At 42.4% G+C, this 19569-nt stretch overlaps 1 protein-coding gene across 1 annotated transcript; it reads left to right on the forward strand.

Moving 5' to 3' along the window:
• The first annotated feature begins 981 nt into the window (after positions 1-981).
• loxl4 (lysyl oxidase-like 4) lies at positions 982-19320 on the forward strand. The gene is made up of 15 exons (XM_033979328.2): positions 982-1059; positions 2135-2471; positions 3078-3376; positions 3452-3666; positions 8871-8909; positions 8988-9201; positions 9276-9453; positions 12736-12890; positions 12979-13146; positions 13974-14136; positions 14953-15196; positions 16105-16220; positions 16306-16442; positions 18722-18833; positions 19176-19320. The coding sequence occupies exons 2-15, from the start codon at positions 2159-2161 to the stop codon at positions 19244-19246; spliced, it is 2424 nt and encodes an 807-aa protein (XP_033835219.1). The 5' UTR covers positions 982-1059; positions 2135-2158; the 3' UTR covers positions 19247-19320.
• Positions 19321-19569: the final 249 nt, after the last annotated feature.

Here is a 19569-nt window from a genome sequence, read left to right on the forward strand (position 1 = left end):
TCGAGGTGCACTATGTAACTCCCACCAGGTTGGCATAGCAGTAAAATGATCTATCTCCATGGAAACGATGGGGGTGGGTGACATGACGAGCTCGATATCATCTGGAGATGGGTCCAGACTGCTCCGGACGAGACCCATCCTTCAAGCGGAATTGACGGATGGGTCGAACGCAGAGGACAAATATTTAAATCTTAACTTTGATGCAAACCATTCAAGTTAACGGGCAAATCTGTGGAGAAGCAAGCCCGCTCACTGTAAGAATACATGTTTTACAGGGTATTCTTACACCACCAAACACTATTGTGATTGGATAAATGTAAAATTGATGTTGATTATTTGATATTGTGATTTTAATGTGTTTCTTATCCCGTAAAGCACTTTTTGCGAATGAATTGTGCTATACAAATAAACTTCCCTTGCCTTACCTTGTTAAATGTGCGCTTAATGTCATGCCGTGGAACATTCCAAGCAACCCAATGACCCAATCACCATGGAGACAAGCAGGTGGTGGACCCTCCAACATAAAAGAAGTGCTGCAGTGCTCCTATAAGTAACAGCAAAAGACAAGTGTAATATATGAGTAAGTGAGTTTTCTTTGGTTTTAGGATCACAAAATCACAAAATATGATCCTTATGTAATCATTTTAATATTTATTCTTTCATTTCATTCTTCCACTCGCCAGGGCTGTGCGCACAAGACCTCAAACGCTCACCCTAAACAGGAATAGCTGGGGTTATTATTATTATTAATTTCCTGTTCCATACAGGACTTGGAGCTGGCACAAAGAGTCTATTTGCAAAGTACTTCATCGTAAGCAACAAATAATTATAAACTCTTTTGGGAACTGGCATCTCTACTCGTTAATACATGAACGTGAAGGAGTTGGTAGGAGAGCCCAGCAGGAGGGAGTGAGGGAGGGATGCTGGGAGGGTTATATGGAGAAGGAGGGAAAAGGGAGGACTGAGAGAGGAGAGCTTTTGGTAACCACAATCCTCCAGTCAGTGACTCTCTCTCAGCTTCAGCCGGTGACATCAGGAGTGCCACACTGCGCCTGTCAGGTAAGTCAACTTCTGTATACTTTTAACAATTACTTTGGAGTGTTACAAGTGGAACAAGGCGTGCACGTACGCTTTACGCTTTTGTGATGAAGCAAACAGTTGATATATTTAACTAAAATGTCCAGAATGTGACTTATATTCCCCTCAGTTTATGCATGAAACCCATTGTGGCCTGTGGAGATTTACTGTTTCAATATGTCTCCCCAGAAGCCGTAGCGCACACTATGTTTCTGTTTCTGTCTGGTTTGTTAGCCTCAAGGAATGTTTATTTTCTCGAATTGCGATACTAAAGTGGATTTCTGGAAGTTTAATTATATGCCATTGACACAAGCATCAATTATAACTGTGTTTTGGGGACCACAACATTTTGAAAGGCTGGTAAAACTGGTTTCTACAATTATGCAGACAATGTGTGACAAGAGAGACAAACTATGTAATGGGATAAGACAAATGTGGAACCCCCCCAAGAGTCATGCCAGGTCTGTCTCCAGAGATGTGTATGACATTACTTTGTTACGTTTACTTTTTAAAGAAATCGTACTTCTCAGAGTAGTCGGACTGCATACTTTTACTCCAGCTTATTTCAGTAAAAGCTTTGGTTCCTCATCCCGCTGTGACAAAAGCTCTGTGTCGACAATATGAAATGAGTTAAACATTTGTATATGATTTATTTTGTCATTATTGTGGTCTGTCCTTTGAAAATACCAGGTTTTATGCTTTGTTTAATGTTCTTTCCTAGCAATTATAGTAACTTCAAATTAAAGATCAAATGTTATGGTCTGACAGTTACTCCTAGGCCTCCAATTACTCTTACACCAAACTGTTTTACTCTTGGGTCAGTACTGTGCACTTCTACTTTATTTAGTTTGAAGTAACGCTACTCTTAGCCTGCTGGAGTACATTTTTGGCTGCTTTGTCTGTCTCTGATCAGATGAGGTGTCTGTGTGTTCTGGGGAGTTAGGTTATTCTTATTTTTTCCTTTTGTACCTTTCCTTTTCCTTTTGTATGTTTTTGTATTATATTTGATTCAATTTGATACAATTAAAACATGATCTCTTTTGTGTGATGTGTCCAGGTGTAACAGAAGCCATCAGTCAACATGAACCCTGCCTTGGCCCTGAGCGCCGTGGTCCTCGTGCTCCTGTCCCTCTCCACATGGGCTCGTGCTGAACCACGCAGGGTGACGTCAGCACGAGGCAGATCCCCGCGCGCGCCTGCAGCCAAAGTGCGACTGGCGGGGAGTTTTCAACGAGGTCCGAATGAGGGTCGTCTGGAAGTCCTGCACAACAACACCTGGGGCACCGTGTGTGACGATGAGGTGGACATCAAACTGGCCAATGTGGTGTGCAAAGAACTGGGCTTCCACAGCGCCATCACGTGGGCACACAGCGCCAAGTACGGAGAGGGAGAGGGTGAGAGCAGCACGTCCATCAGAGACACAAAAAGATGTGCATGTGCACGTCCATCAAAGATACAAGGACATATGAGGCCTGATAGAACCAAGCCTTGTTCAGGAGCAGCTAACTTAACCTGCTGTGTCTAAACTTTCATCACTCCCTAACCCTAAACTAACTGTGATCTTGTGAAAAGCCCAACAATTAAAATTCCTAAAATAAGTAGTTAACCAAGCCCATAAAGTGACAAAGATATCTTGGCTTTTAATTGTCACATACATGTCATTAGGCGGCTTGGCAGCCTGAGCCTTGTATAGGAACTATATGGGTTTTGTTAGAGAATAATAACAGCATTCACCCGCCCCTGAGCTGTGCACTTGCTGTGGTTTACAGACGAGCTTTACTGCTGCTTTTTAAACTAAATTAAAGACAGGAGTTTCAGGATTGGACAGACACTATAACTGCAGCCTGCTGTGCTAAGAGCTTATCACTCTAAGAAAATAAATCTGCTCCTAAATGTCTAAATGTCATTTAGTTCAGGGACTGCATCTACAGTACGGATTCATGGTTTCCAAGTAAATGTAACTATTTATAGAATTTATATTAATCCTGTTTTTCTTGAAGGTCCCATATGGATGGACAATGTTCGCTGTGATGGCTCTGAGAAAACCCTGAAGGACTGCAAGCACAACGGCTGGGGGGTGAACGACTGTAAACACTCAGAGGACCTGGGGGTCGTGTGTGCCCCTGAGCGCAGGCTGGACCAAACAGCCAGTAGGGGGCACAGTTCTCTGAGGACCAATCTGAACCCTGCGCCTCAGTGGCAGGCCCCAGTTTCCACCAGAAGACATCCTGCGTACGGCTACTATGGAAATGGACATCCATATGAAGTACCACAGCTCAACAGACCCTATCATTACCAGGTACAGTGCAGGAAAAAAAACACCATGATATTTATTATCAAACATAACAAAGACATTATGGTTTCCACATCCTAGGGTCATAGTAAGGTCCGCATTGAGGAGGTGCGCCTCCGTCCTGTCCTCATGGCCACCAAGAGAAAGAGCTTGATCACAGAAGGCGTGGTCGAAGTGAAGCATGCTGGGAGATGGAGGCAGGTGTGTGACTTGGGCTGGAGTCTCAACAGCAGCAGAGTTGTATGTGGGATGCTTGGCTTTCCAGAGGCTGCCCAGCACAACGTCAAAACATACAAGTAAGTACAAGTTAAAGCGCTGCCTCAAGTGAAAATGAACATAATTGACCCTAATCAACACACCGGGCTCGTGTGCTGAGTGCGGCTCTGCCTGGTGCTAAAACACGTCATAAGAGGTTATAATCTACAGTGGTGTCCCATTAAGAGCTGCTGTGTTTAAATGCATTTTGTCAGGCTTATCTTTTCTCTGCAGCCACCTCTCTCTTGCCCCCTTTAGCCCCCGGTCCCTCTCAGCTCCAGAGGATGATAAAGGAATCACTGTCCACTCAGCACTGGCCCCTGTATAAACCCTCTGAATGCGTATCACCTCTGCTCACCTCTCTGCCTCCCTCTGACTCCTGTGTGCTGTGCCTTTATTGATGTTATCTCATGCTTACTGCTCCTCCACTTTAATATCTAAAATACTAAGCTGAAAAAGCCTTTGGTAATTCTGCTGTTTGGTACAACAAGTATTTGCCTATAAGTTACTGAAACGTCAGATATATTAAGTTGCGCTGATATATAGGCCCACGTATTCTCACAAGAACTTAACTCATAGTAAAAAGTATTGTAGTTACTTTTTATAACGTGCCAAATGCTCTTCCTTGATACCGTTGAGATCTGGGATGCCACAAGAGTATACGATTACTTCTGCATGTAAATATACGCATTTAGCTATTTTAAATATTAGTTGTACATAAATAAAACTAGATTATATGCAGTATAGAGTATATATAGATTAAAAATGTAAAAAAAAATCCATCCTGAAGGAGTCTCAGTCTTTGTATTCCCTGTGCAAGTCCCAAGTCGGAGTAAAATAAAAAGGTTGCATTAGGAAAGGCGTTTAGCTAAAACTCTTAAAATCAAATCAGTGTGTAAATCACGGTGTCTAGGTGTAGTTTGCAAATGGGATTCAAATTCTAGGTGACATTTGCATGACACTTATATGTTTCCTAATAGTAGTACCAAGCCTCGTTATGTTCCTAGAAAACGCTGGCAGTACCTTGACGAACCAATAATATAACTGCTGTCTATTTGCCCAACACATGACTTTACTTCCACTCCTCTTTGAGCTGAAAAAGAAAAAAAAAAGTGGTTTTGGGAAGGTTCTGCTCCTCAACCGCATTAGGACCACACATTAGCAGAGTTACTCCAGAAGCATTACCCAACTACTGTGACCGTTTGCCCTACTCCCTGCTGAAGCCTGCGCTGGAGCCGTGCCTGACTCTAGGTGCAGTTATTCCCACTCAGCTGGCCCTGGTCAATGTGACTCAACTGCTAACAAACCACAACACGAGCTCTGTTCTTGGGGTGCGAGATTCCTCTTGATGCCGCAAAGCTGTAACTGCGGACGGTCTATATGGCATATTTGTTTTATAGACTTTTCTAACTTTTTATAGACTGTATACGGGGGCCATATTGAAGTTCTCAATCACTCAAAGCTTCGCCCTTGAATAGAGTTGTCAACGGTGGACTGGGTGTTATTGGGGACACAGCATTACTTTAACTGGATTCAATTGTACAAGGAAGGCATCACCAGGAGTCATATTTTAGCCCGTAAAAGTACACGCGCTTCTTTCTTGCGCAGAACGTCACCTGAACTGGATCATTTATTACTGCATTACTTTTTGCTGTGCCGGCTTGGTGCTTTTTATGATTCTTCTTTTAATTTTTATCACTGCACCATCTTAAAGGCGCACTGTATAACCTTTTGAGGGTGGGTCTCTGTGGAAATGTGTTTTTACTGTGAGCAGGGTCACCTCTTCACAGATCTGACTTGTGACTTGTCTCCATAGCGTAGTGTCGAACGCTCTGGGGAAAGAAATAGCATCTCCATGGACAAAACTACACAAAAAGCCACCAATTTTTACCGTAAATGCGACTAAACTGTGCTGTCTTTGGTGGCGGGAATCACGTTCATTACAACTGAGAATTTGCGAAAAGTTTTGCCGCTAAAATATGATAAAAAGTACGTTGATTTATGTAAAATGTTTTATATTCATGTGCACCAATTAGTCAACACTGTACCACTTCTCTGTGAGCCTTTAAAACACTTTAGTAGTCCCAAAAGAACTTTTTTACACCATGCAAAATCCAAATCCAACCCGAATAACAATGGCGGCGTTCACGGTAATGTCGGGAATATGTGAATAAGACGCTCTGCAGCTGAAAGACAAGACTGCACTGGTGGTTTTGTCTGTCTGGTCGCTTTAAAATTTCCTACAAGGTCAAGAAAAAACAAGCCTGGCGTAAACACATGAGAACGCCTGGGTTTTATTGTTTATGAATATAATATCAAGAGCTATAGTTGGAGTGCAGTGTCTGTATCGTATGTAAATTATATAGTTGAAGTGGCGGTGCCTTGTGCTCACGGTGACCTGCTGTTTCGCTGTGGCCTCAGGAGCTATACTGGTCCAAACCATGATGATTTGTTTGCTTACAAAACTGTACCTGCTTTAGTATTTGTTGTTTTGTAACCTATAAACATCAGCACCTCTTCAGAGCATCTTAGTCAGGTTCGTGTAATCTCCCCACTACAATTTTCCGACCTAGTTTGCAATGATCTGACATCGGTTTGGGATATAGTTTACTCTTGCGACCCATCCGAAAAGATAAACTGCCTTGTGATTCATGGTAGGAGTCAGAATGGACGTCACCATGTCAGCATAAGACATAGTTATTTGTAGTTTACTAAACACGATCCGTCACTGGACAGTTCCCGGGACGTGTTGGCCTTGTCCTTTGTGCCACTCCCCTGTCCCCCCACCTTACCTCTGGGTCCATTCTTAGAAACCAGCCTCCTGTGTCTCTTGGATGAGACTCTGAAGATGCTGTAATTACACGTTGGTCAGGACTGAGGCTCTCCAGGGTTTTGCTGAGAGTGAAAATACTCTCTCAATTATAGCCGTGAGGGAGCAGACTGTGCAGCCGGAGGAAGAGCGAAACAAGAGAGCGACCTGCAGACTCAGAACAAGAGTCAGACGAGCCAAAGTGTCAGCGGGCGGCTCATGTGAAATATGTGCAATTACAGTAGAGCAGTGCAGACCGCTGTGTCAGCACCTGTCTGTTTCCCCCTGTCACTGTCGGCATTTCACAGCCAAAATGGTGTTTTATGTTTAATTAGGCCTGGGCTGAACTTTACTCGGGTGATGCTATCATTTACAGGCCTCTGCGTGACCCAGTCTGTGTCTGCGTCTGTGTCTGCGTCTGTCTGTGTGATTTCTTTCAATGACCTTCTCTTTCATTTATTTTCTCTTCTTTTCATTTCTCTGCACAGGCCAGCGACCTCTTTTGTGGCTTGGAAAACTCACTTAAAGTCATTTTAGGCAACTCAATTTAGAGTTGTAACAGTGGGGTGTTAAACAAATCCGTCAAATTCAAATGCTTTCAAGTTTCAATCATCGTCAAATCCTTTGTACAAATATAGATAATATAGTTATTTTCCCTTTGCTGTGAAATGAGTCTTGTATGTATAGTCCTTTGTTGTACTTCATTTATAATAGTTAGGCTAAAGTGTGTGGTATAAGATGCAGAGTTCACAAACAAGTCAGACATGTTTGCTTTGTGTGGAAAGTGTGTGGATTACACTGAGCTACAGCAGAGCCACATGGCAGACGCATCTACAACATTTACAAGTGTGATTAAACATGCCATAAAGAACAACACAATGTTTCAGTCTAAGCTTCAGCTGCACGCATCTCGTTATCTATATTACTTTCTAATAAAAAAAAAATTCAGCTTGAGTTTAAAAAAGTGTAACGCTTTTGTTTAAAAGCAAATATAACACGAATCCACAAATCTGAAGTAACCCTTCCCATAGACATCACAGTATTTGTATGCTACTTAAGTACTTATAGTAGTATTTGCCTAGAGTTTAGAGTGTAGAGGCGCAGGACAGGGCTCTTTTACTCCAGACTCCAGGGAACATCTACTTTAGTGACGATGCTCCTCTTATGACTGTTTGTTTTGTGCTGGATTTACAGGAATGTCTGCTCTTTATGGCACAAACATGTGCTCATTTGGGCTTCTAGGACATGTTTTAAGAGCACTCCAAATACAGCTTTGAAATATGTTTCTAAAATGATCTGATGTATGCAGCCAGAGTCGAGGCTGAGCATATGATTTGTGGGACTCGGTGTCATTGTCATGTAGCTCAAAACAAATCTCATAACAATACTACTTGTCCTTGGTACTGCATGTACTGTTGTGTAATGACATCAAAGCATGTATTGTGTCTTCTACAGTGTAGAGTGATGGAGTGATGGTGTGTTGTGGTGTGAGCGCCCTGACATAGGCTTGGCCCATGGCCCATGGCTCATGGCTCATGGGGCCTGGCTCATGGGCCATGGCTCATGGGGCCTGGGTCATAGGGCATATCTTTGTTGTTTATGTGTCCTGTGAGTGATCCTGAATACCCCTGTGTGTTTGACACATGCCTCTCTCACATGTGCACAGCGGCACAGTGTCAATGTTTTTGTTTGGAGATTGTGCTTGGTTAAACCTTGTTTTCCCAGAAACGGGACCAGTAGATCACTGAAGTTGATTTTTTTAGACTTACTGTGGCTTTGGAGGTTAACAACGCATTTCAAAAATAGGCACTGTTTTTCCTTCTTTTTATAGATTTTACATCCCGTCTTTAAATACAAATCGTTATTGTGTTACAGAGCAATATATATGGAGACAATGTTTATAAATAATATCCACACATTTACAGCTGGGTATTTTGAGCCAAATTACTTAACCCCACCATCCTCGTGGTACTTTTCCTTATCTTAGTCAGACAGAAAGCTCTGTTGTCTTTAACAGCTGAAGGTTATGATTCACTGGCCATTTAATCGGAGCACAGTAAACACTGTGGACTGCAAACACACCACATTCCAGATGGTAATATATGCCACTGAAACATATAAAGCACATAAAGACATGTAGACACAGCCTGATCAAAGAGGAGAGGAAAGGCACATTTTCCTTGCTCTATTCCAGCGAGTGCTATCAATGGATATACAACTACCAGAAAACCACATCTTTGTTTTACTAGACATTGGAAAAGCACAAGTTGTTGTTCAATAAAGGCTTAAGACTATTTTAAGGCATCTCAAGGTCCAAAAATCTAATAATATCGACAGTGAAACACATATGAAAATACATGAGTCACAGATAAAATACAATTGTCAATCATCTCAAATACAGCACAGCTAACAACTATGCTTTTGGTTCTTTTACAGGAAAATATGGGATACAAAGGTCGCAGATCCTTCCACAAGGTCTTTTTACTTTTTCTCATGTGTTTTACGATCATCAAACTGCAGTCCATATGTCTAATACTTGACCTTTTTCTGTAGACTGAGCATGATGGCAAAGAAGAAGGGTTTCTGGGTCGAGAAAGTGCACTGTTTGGGCACAGAAAACACTTTGTCTGAATGTCGCGCTCAGCTCTCCATCCCACGCAGTCCCTCCCCCTGCAATAAAGGCAGACACGCGGTGGTCAAGTGTGTCCCGGGACCCCAGTTTGCAAGGATCTCATCTGGAAGACCGCAAGCTCCTTATCCAATCGTGGTAATGCGACATCAGGAAGTTAAATCATCAGTTTTGATTGTGTTGGATTTGTACTATTTCATTTTGTTTTGCAGCCGGTGCGTCTGAAGGCCGGGCCCAGACTGGGTGAGGGTCGCGTGGAGGTGCTCCGAGATGGGAAATGGGGGACGATTGTGGATCACATGTGGGACAGGACAGCGGCTACCGTGGTGTGTCGAGAGCTGGGATTTGGAACCGCTCAAGATGCGCTACATGGAGCTTTTATGGGACAAGGTAAGAAAACAAATCTCAAATAGGGATGTCATGATATCGACGTTTAGTTTTGCGATTATTGTACGAGTGTTGTGACGTCCAGCAGGAGGGACCAAAAAGCAAAATATCCAGTTTAGCAAAGTCAAAAAGTGAAAAAACATGAACGGAGCCAAGCAAGGAGTGCCACATAGATACGCAGACGATCTGGCGCTGGATGTCAGGTCCTGGCTCCTCTTATCGTCCCCAGGTGCAGCTGATTGTCGATTAGCCCCAGGTGTGCGTGGGAGGAGCAAGATTGTCATGATTACTGTTTTTAACGTCTTGCAATTCTGTTCTCATTTGGTTAACTGATGGATGAACCTTAACAAGCCTTGTCTGAAATACTATCGAGGTGACGTGAAGTAGATTCCATAACACATATTTTTCCTCATCGTACCAAGCCCCTGCACGCGTCTTCGGTTATCAGATAGTAACGCTTCGGCATGTTAACGCTGAAAGTTTTACTGCCAGCTGTGATACGTGCCACACACACTCTCGCACTGTAACTGTCATCCCAGAAGCCATGGCGGTTATCTTTGGCATTCCATTACTAAGTTATAGCCTTATTAGAACTGAGTTGTGTTGAGTTTTCGAGAGTTGTGGGCTGCCGTCTTCATTTCATCTCAATGAGGTCGGAGACGTTGGGTCCAAATCCAGCTGGGGCAGTGGCGTTCCCACCCTCAAACGTGAGAACGGATTCCCGATGGCTTGTTCACGGGCGTAGTCTTTAATCATACTGATGCGGGATGAAATACGCCATGACAGCTTGCTGGTTTGCCTCTCATTTGATCGTGCGTCACATTACGCTGCTGAATTCATAGGTTCAGCCCCATTTACCGTTTAACCTCTCAAAGTGGGTTTTTAAGCATTGAGGTTTCATTTTAGTTAGTTTAAATGAAAGAACTAAGGTTGGGTTTAGACTTTTGTGCACCTGTAATTAGAAAGTGATTGTAGTTATCTCATGCAGAGCTGTTTAATTATCAAGACTGGGCATAAAAATACAGTGATAAAATGGACGTCTAACATTAGGAAAGGCACTGGCGCTAGTTAAGGTTGTCTGCTTGACCACATTAAACTCATTTAAACATCCTTTTGGGCAGTCTGCATTCTCTGTCCAGGGCGCTAAGCTTTAGAACTCCTTAAGCCCTGAGCTGAAACGGGGTTTTTTGGTTTTAAACATGAACTTAAACGTGTCTTAAAGTGTAGTCCGACATGTAATCCCTGGTAAACCATCAGTGACGACCTGCCTTTGCCTTTGTATATTGTTAAATCATAAAGTGTGTGTTTTTTGTCTCACTACTAGGGTTGGACATTGCAAATTTGGCTGTAAACGTTGTAGTATATTGCAAGTCTAATGTACACACTCGTCCCTAGCAAATAAATACATGAATTAATGAAAAAAATCCCACTTTTTCATCTCTTGTATCAACATAACTCTTGGTTTCTATGCATCCTTTACATGCACTAATGGAGAAACATCCAACTTCAAAGTCAACCTACGACTTCCCTTCTATAACATGGTAGCCTGTTAGACATTTTACTAGCATATAATTTTCCATCTGCTGGATAACCACATAAACATAGGTCTATATGTTGTTGGAAACAGCTGAAATTAAACTCTTGGAGGAACAAGCTCTCGGTGAAAAGTAAGTTTCAAATGTGCAGCTCTAGGTTCATGTTTTAGGCAGTTTAAGTAGAAACAAGGGAAGTGGAATCTGATGTTTTGGCGTGATAACGTTGTGTGTGTGTGTGTGTGTGTGTGTGTGTGTGTGTGCGATAACGATATTTGCGGTTGACTTTTTTAACCAAAAATCTCACTGTGGTTTTGAACAGAGTCTCCATCAGATTTGAAGAAACGTGGTTGAGACTACACACAAATGCACACCAGGTTTAACGTAGTATCAGATAATGAAAATACTCAGGTTTTATCATCCAGACACGAATTACTCACACATTTCTACTGCATTATTTGAGTCGTGAACCCAGCCTCGATCCTTCTGATTGCATCGCGACTATGTTAAACCGCAAAGGCCAAACTGTATTTATTTTAAGAAACTTTTTGACAAGCAAAGTCAAAATTTCAGGGAGGATTTTTCCCTGCAGTTATAGCATTACAGAATTTATGTCAGACGTTGAAAGTAAAGAAAAACTAAAGTCTAAAGACATGTGCCAACTTTCTAAACTCCCATCATCATTGCATTCATCATGGCCATCAGTGAGCCAAATTACAGGGATAGTGTTTCTATTTCCTTTCACAACCGACTTTGTTATTTTACTGTATAATTTCACTCGGGAGTTACATATAGATACAGAGTACAGTGCCTCCACACAGAAGGGGCTAAACACACTGGATGCTTGTACGGCCACACTAATTTGGGTTTTCATAGATTTCCCAAACTACAGTTAAAGTGGCGTATGTCAGTGGTCATTGTGAGGACTTCATCAGTCTGTGTAGATTACTTAAACAGTGGGAATGGGAGCGGCGCATGTGGCCTAGGCTGAGCTGATAGAAGAGGAAGTGGTCCAGATATGACTTTTTTATCTCTGTAAAGCCACATTGTTGACCAGTGTGGAATCAGACCTGCAATCTAAGAAAGCCCACAGAGAAGACTGGGTTAGGCTGCAATTTCATCCCCAGTACTGAAGCCGTCCTTACCTCAGCCGATCCTCAGGCTGCTCTTTGCCTCTGGTGTCTGTGGTTTTGTTTATGTTGATTTCAACTGCAGCTCATTTCCACTTTCTCAGTTTTTGTCTTTTGTTTTAAGAAAACAGCCAGGGCTTTGTTTGCTGTATGTTTTTGAACTCTGTAATTTTGGTGCCACAGCCATCCTTCATTCACACATGCTGCTCTTGTACCTTCCAAGATTACGGCACAAAGACATATACAATAAGAGTCTGTTTACCCCATGTAACGTATGAAATGACATGATTTTGCACTTTTGTTGGGCGTTGTAGCTAATAAAATTTGAATCGAATAAAAATGTCATTGATCCACTTAGGCCTTTTTAAGATCTTTTAGATATTTACAGTCAGCTCTCTGTCAGTAAAACGTGATTTGGAGCAGATTTCAGACTTTGGTAAAATAAATTTGTCTATTTTCATGTTGTTTATGTAAAAAAATTGTGATCAGTCAACGTGAGAAGAAAAAGTGCTTCATTTTGTTTGCCATATTGCCCAGAACTACCCTTGTCTTAAATCTCACTGAAGCTGTTTTTATTGTTATTCATATATTAATTGCTTGGCCCTTAATCTTGTGCTTTACAGGGACTGGACCAATCCACATGAACAACGTCCAGTGTATGGGCAGCGAGCGATCTATTCTAGACTGCTTCTTCCAGGAGGTGCAGCCGTGGACATTCAAACACAGCCAGGACGCCTCAGTACGATGCAACGTGCCAAAAACCGGCAATGAAAAAACGGTACAGAACGACATCATCTCGACACAGAACCTTTTGAGTTTCCCTGGAAAAGGAAACACATGTCACAGCTGTCATTTGTGGGCTCCAGGTGCGTCTGGCGGGAGGCCGGGTCCCATCCGAAGGCCGGGTGGAGGTACTGATGGACGTCGGAGGGAGAAAACGCTGGGGATCCGTGTGCAGCGAGAACTGGGGCATCAACGAGGCCATGGTGGTGTGTCGGCAGCTCGGGCTCGGGTTTGCTGCCAGCGCTCATGAGGTAACACTTCATATGCTCCATTTAAACCAACTTGCGGTGTGAGTAGTTGAGTTTATCTTAGGAATGTGCTCTTTTTAATGGTGTAATATAATGTTAAAAATAAAACGTTGAAATAAAATAAACTGTAAACTCTAGGGCTATAGTCATTTAGTCAGTTATTGGGTTGGTGGTGGCTTAGTCAACCACATTTTTTATTTCTTGGCTAATCTTTTTATTCAAATTATAAGACATATCACAGCAGAAAGGAGAATACAGGGAGTGAGTTTGAGTTTGGGGAGTTAATTGGGAGTTTAATGTTCCGTTATGAAGATGCTGTTTACTAGTACATCGTAGCTTATGCATGAGATCCTAATCATTTTAAGAGTTTTTGCCAACTGCGATTCAGTTCTGACCTTAGACTATATGCATAAATGGACATAGCTAACGCGGCTTCATTGACTCTGACTCCAATTCAGTTTACAATGAAAAACTATCACCTCTCTCTGTAACTTTTGGACTTAAAATGTTCTTATTAACCTGCTCTACATGACCTTGGTCTTGTTATTTCACTATTGTGTCAGTAAATCATTGATATTAATAACAGACAAATCAGGCGCCTTGTTTCCCTGATTCCCTGATTGCCCTGATTCCCAAATTGGCTCTTTAGTTGCTATGATCCTCGCAGTTGGCGTTCCAAATATGAAACTCAGCTCCAAATTAGCCCGTATAACTGCTACCCTCGATGAGCTTCACACTCACTTCACACTCACTTAGTCCACGTCTTTATACAGTCTATGGTTCTGACACTGTCCACTAAACACAGCCCGTTTGCTTCTAAATCCCAACAGGAGACGTGGTATTGGCCCGGCGACCCGAGTGCAGCAGAGGTGATCCTCAGTGGTACTCACTGTGTCGGCACAGAGCTTTCCATTCAGCAGTGTCGCCGTAACAACCACGTGCACTGTCCCAGAGGAGGCGGGACAAAGGCGGCCGGAGTCACCTGCTCGGACAGTAAGTCAGATTGTCCTTGTCACTGAGACAGATGTTTCTATTGGTGGGTTTCAGACTCTAGACTGTGATGGTGGCGTACTCTCAGATGGGGGCAAGGGCCAGTTTTTCCTACTGGTAATAACTTGATAATGTATATGATTGACTATATCCCAGAACTCACTGTAGTACAAGGAACATCTGCATTTTAACAATATTCATTTTAACTGCCCCCCATCTGTGTTAAATAATATTGAAGAATAATATCTGAAACCCAGGGAAAAAGGTGTTTTTTAGATTCTCTTCTCTCAAACTGGGGTCAAGAGCCATTTCTTTGGTATAAATAACATTGTGTATCGCCATTAAATATACAAAAGGTAAATTCACTAATGTTGAACTAGATCTTGAATCTATTGGTGACAAGCACGAAAATATATCTCTATATATTACAATACAAATTCACATTCACAATTTAAAATATTCCTGTTAGTTGCCCCTGATTCTGTATTATTATTATTATTATTTTCCTATTCACCTTATTCCAGAAGTTGCATTTGGGTTGTATTATTTTGCATGGAGCTGCCGATCTTGACAGTAAATAAGTTCTACAGGGACTACAGAGCTTCACAGAGAATTGGAGCAGTGTTGACTTGTTCTTGCACATAACCATTAAATATTTGACACAAACCAACCTACTTTATATAAATGAAATGAACGGGACTTAACGACACATAACCAGAAGTGCTACTACAAAGAAAGTGCGGTTTAGTTGCATTTATAGAAGAAGTGGAGGTTAATAGAATGTTGTGATGCCGTCGCTCACATCTCTGTCCTCCTCAGCTGCTCCTGACCTCGTAGTGGACGCTCAGCTTGTTCAGGAAACCACTTACCTGGAGGACCGGCCGCTGCACCTGCTCACCTGCGCCAACGAAGAGAACTGTCTGTCCTCCTCGGCCGCCCGCATGAACTGGCCCTACGGACACCGCCGCCTGCTGCGCTTCTCCTCACGCATCATGAACCTGGGCCGCTCCGACTTCAGGCCCAAAGCCTCAAAGGAGAGCTGGACCTGGCACCAGTGTCACAGGTACAACAACCTGCAAGTGTGGAGTAACAGAGCTGTTGAAAGATGCTTAAAATAAGTACTTAGGCAAATAGTGTGAGACACTTTTGGGGAAACCGCATTAGATTAGAGCAAAAACAGGTCAGTTTGTAGAGGTTGTGCAACACCGCTAAAAATATTTGTACTTGCACCTGTTCCACCTCACAAGATTGCTGTATGTGCATTATTAATAACACACAAGTAATTCATGTTAAATTCAAAAGTAAACAGGTTGTTCCAGGGGGATGTTCTTAAAATGGTTTGACAAGGATTTGGCACGCAATATCCAAAACAGGCTTGGCACAATAAAGCCTTGTTAGCCACTCTGCTGTAATTTGAATGTATGTGAATGCAGCAAAGCACACATGTACTACACTTTAGAGACTGAGTCTAATCAGACTACTGAGGATTCTTTAGACCTAATCCTGTGACAGAGGTATCCATGGGAAACATGTGAAACACTAGGTTTTTATTGTTTTATTGAATTACGGGTGGCCTTAAACAGTCCTGTCATCGTTCATTAGATGGTGTATGTGGCAGCAGAAGTGTGGAAGTAAAGTCTAGACCAATCCGGTTTGAGCAAGTCACATTTAACAACATACAGGGTAGACCATACGGTCCGGTCACGCTAGCATTTGTAACAAAAACACATCAGATCTGTGGGTGTAATTCAAAGGCTTCCTTTCACGTGAAAGAGGTAAACAGCTCGGCCAAGTCTGTGCTTAAACAGGCTTCTGTAAGAGGTGTTACGGTGACACCCAAGCTCGTGCTCTAGCAGTGAGGTCATGAGGCTCTTAGCCATAGGGAGCCAGTGTTCATGGAGCTCAAATGCACACAGTAACAGACAGAAATATGCAGCCTCTCACCTGGAGTTTCCCGCTCTGCCCTTTCAGGCACTACCACAGCATCGAGGTGTTCACACACTACGACCTGCTCACGCTCAACGGCTCCAGGGTTGCCGAGGGACACAAGGCCAGTTTCTGTTTAGAAGACACTTACTGCCCTGATGGTATGTTCATAGCCACCACTGTTAATCTAACACATCTACACAAAATGCTTTACCTCATCATGTGTTGCACTATTGTTTATGCTAGGTGTTCAGAAACGGTTTTCCTGCTACAACATGGGTGACCAGGGCATCTCTGTGGGCTGCTGGGACACATACCGCCATGACATCGACTGTCAGTGGGTCGATGTGACCGACGTACGCCCAGGGGATTACATCTTCCAGGTCCTTATCTTTTATCTTTTCTTTATAACCAGTCCTGAATGACACTATAACATAATTTAGTATGTGTTTCAATGTAAAACGACATCTCTTTTTTCTGTAAATGGTTCTGACCTCCCCAAAGCCATCACAGGCCACAGCCACCCATTGGCCTTTCATTACATTGACCCTGCTCAATCAGACGAGTCAGTGTGGCTAAACACATCAATGAGACCACCTCCTATTCTGCCCATCTCCAGTTGAGACTACTGATCCCCATGGCACGCAGCAGTCCTTCAATCTTAGCACACTGCCAATTACCTCCCTGTGGTTGTGGGAGGCGACTTGTGTAACAGTGGCTTACACACTGTGTCTGAGCGGGTGCCCTCCATTTAGTACTATAATTACCCAGGACTAGCACACTATGCTCACATAAAAAATGAATTCAATTGACTTATTATAGATTTGGAAGACACATATAAATGCCTCTAGTTGCTGATCATTTCATCGTTATGGCTGGTTGTGTGTAATTATGAAGCGGAACATTGCGAACTTGTGCTTATTTTGTAGCCCGATAAAAAAATAAATGAACAAGAAGGACAGAACTAGAAGGTTGAAGGGTCAGGTCATCCGAGGACCCAGCGAATCCAGCCAAGACACAGAAACAAAATGAAAAAGCAAGAAGCGACAGTCATTCATCAAGGCTGCAAAATTGGAAAACTACAAACAGTTTTTACAAGAGTCTCCGCTCGCTCGGCTGTTATTTCACTTATCTAGTAAAGTGCACATGATGACTGACTGCTCTAATCCGGGCCACTGCAGACAGATTCCCCAAGTCTCCTTTTTGAACCACCCTGCACTAATGAAACACACTAATTATCTAAATTAAGCACTGCCTCTCTGGATGGTAGCACCACCTAGCACCTCTCCATTAGGAACAGCTAATTTGCCACCGAGGAATTCTCCCTGGTCTTTATTTTTACGGCCTGTTTCTCACTGGGCATATTCAAAGACCTCATGCGCTCTGCTCCAACGCTGTAATTTCGGTCGAAAAATGAAGAGACACTTTTTGTGCATTTACAATGTTTTAAGGTTTTCTTCCCCTTTTAGCACAGGTTGCCTTTCTTTGCCTGGTTGCTGTTTGTAACCTGTACTTAAAGTGGGTGTAGCAGTTTACAGAGCAGCTATTAGAGTGAAAGGCTTCTCTGTGTTATCACTCAGCCAGATTAAGAGAATGCTTGTATCAGCAGTTATGCAAAAACACATTATTAGTCCAGGCCATGTCAGAACTCATAACAGCATTATGTATAACTACCGTATTTCTTAATTTTCAGGCTGCAGACAAATTAAAAACCTCAGTGTCTGCAAATATGATCCCTAAATGCTGTTTTTTTTACAGTCTGATGAATGGTTTATCTCAGCAGGTGATAAAACTCAGCCCACAGTGAAGAGACACAAACTTTAGGGGCAACAGTAGCTCAGTTTGTGGAGTGTTTGTGCAATGATCTGAAGGTTGGCAGTTCGAATTTGTGCAGTTTTGCAGTTCGTAGTTTGTTCAACTCAGTCAAAAGTCTTTATACAAATAACGTGTCCTTAATGTAAGTCCAAACCCAGTGAATCACAACACAACAACAGATGTTTAAGTCACACGGTGGTATTCAGATTCTTGAATGTGATGATGCCATAGTTCCAGATACTTCCTCACTGATACCATTTTATTTTGCCATGAAATATCCAGCCATGGGTTTCAGATGACCCCACTCCATTCAATAGGCCAATATCTTTTCAAACGGATGGGAACAGCTAAAATTGAAATGGTTAAAATGCAGCTTTTTCTTGTAATACAGTGAGTTGTTGGTTCTAGTCAGTAATAGAAATGATCAAGTTCACCATTTGTTAATTAAAATTTTGAATATTTCATGGCAAAGTACAATTAAATCAACAGGGAAAACTGTTTCTTGCCCCCATCTCAGAGTATGACATCATCACATTCAAGAATCTTAACTAATCCCAACTAGTAAATACTAAAAAACTACGACTACTACTACTCAGAGAACTCGATCATGAGGCAAATGGGTCTGTTGTCCCGGGCCTCAGGGTATTAGAGGCCCATAGTTGGACCCTCTTCCTATTAATTTATATTAGACAGGGGCCCATGTGAAGCTTCTTGCCCCAGGCCCCCAGATTTCTGCCAACGGGCCTGCTACTACGAAAACTTCTACTACTGAATTGCCAACATAAAATGCATCTAAATATGTTGAGACTAAAATGACAAAAACTCTGTCCTGTCTCATTTTTCGCAGGTGGAGGTGAACCCCTCAATGGACATGGCCGAGTCTGACTTCATGAACAACGTGATGAGATGTCGCTGCAGATATGACGGACAGAGAGTTTACATGTACGGCTGCCATGTTGGTAAGAGCCTTCGAATATTCACTACATCAGGATCTGAACTAAGGCTGGGCAATCAATTGAGTTTGAGTTAATTTAGTGCAAAAATGGTCTGCGAGCTCACATTGAAGAAAAAAAACTATAATATGGAGCCCAAATTATGCGCTTTTTTTTGTTTTTTTTTTCTTCTGGTTGCCACTCGGGGCTTCCGTACCAACCTCTGTCAGTAAAAGCACAAAGTTTGGAGTAGAATTCAGACTTTTGGAGGAAGAAATGTGTCTATTTTTGTTTGTTTTTTAAAGAAAAGAGATCATGCCTTATTGTGAATTCTATTATATGTATCTAATTTTGTTATTTGTTGTACAGGGGACGCATACAGTGCAGAGGTCGAGGATCTGTTCGAGCATCAGAGACAAATCACCAATAACTTTGTGTAGGACGTCCAGCGCTACAGTTGAGTTCGGTGGCGTGGAAGAGGGAGCATAAGAACACTCAGGGGGAGGGATTCACAGGCAGCACATAAAAGTGTCTGTCCACAGAGTTTGTTCTTCGCAAATGTGGATTAAAATATATCATAATGAAGAAAGGACCGTTTGGGGTGAATCGCACTGATGAGGGAAGAACAGGTGCATCTCCTTTTTAAGTTTCTGGTTCAGTGAAAAGACTGAAAATAGGGTGAACGTGGACGACTGGGAATTCAAAGGACAATGAACTAAAGAGGATGGAATACTGTAGAGGGATCACAAAGTTTACCATAAAG

This window comes from Periophthalmus magnuspinnatus, chromosome 15, assembly GCF_009829125.3.
Source record: "Periophthalmus magnuspinnatus isolate fPerMag1 chromosome 15, fPerMag1.2.pri, whole genome shotgun sequence".
Lineage (NCBI taxonomy): Eukaryota > Metazoa > Chordata > Actinopteri > Gobiiformes > Gobiidae > Periophthalmus > Periophthalmus magnuspinnatus.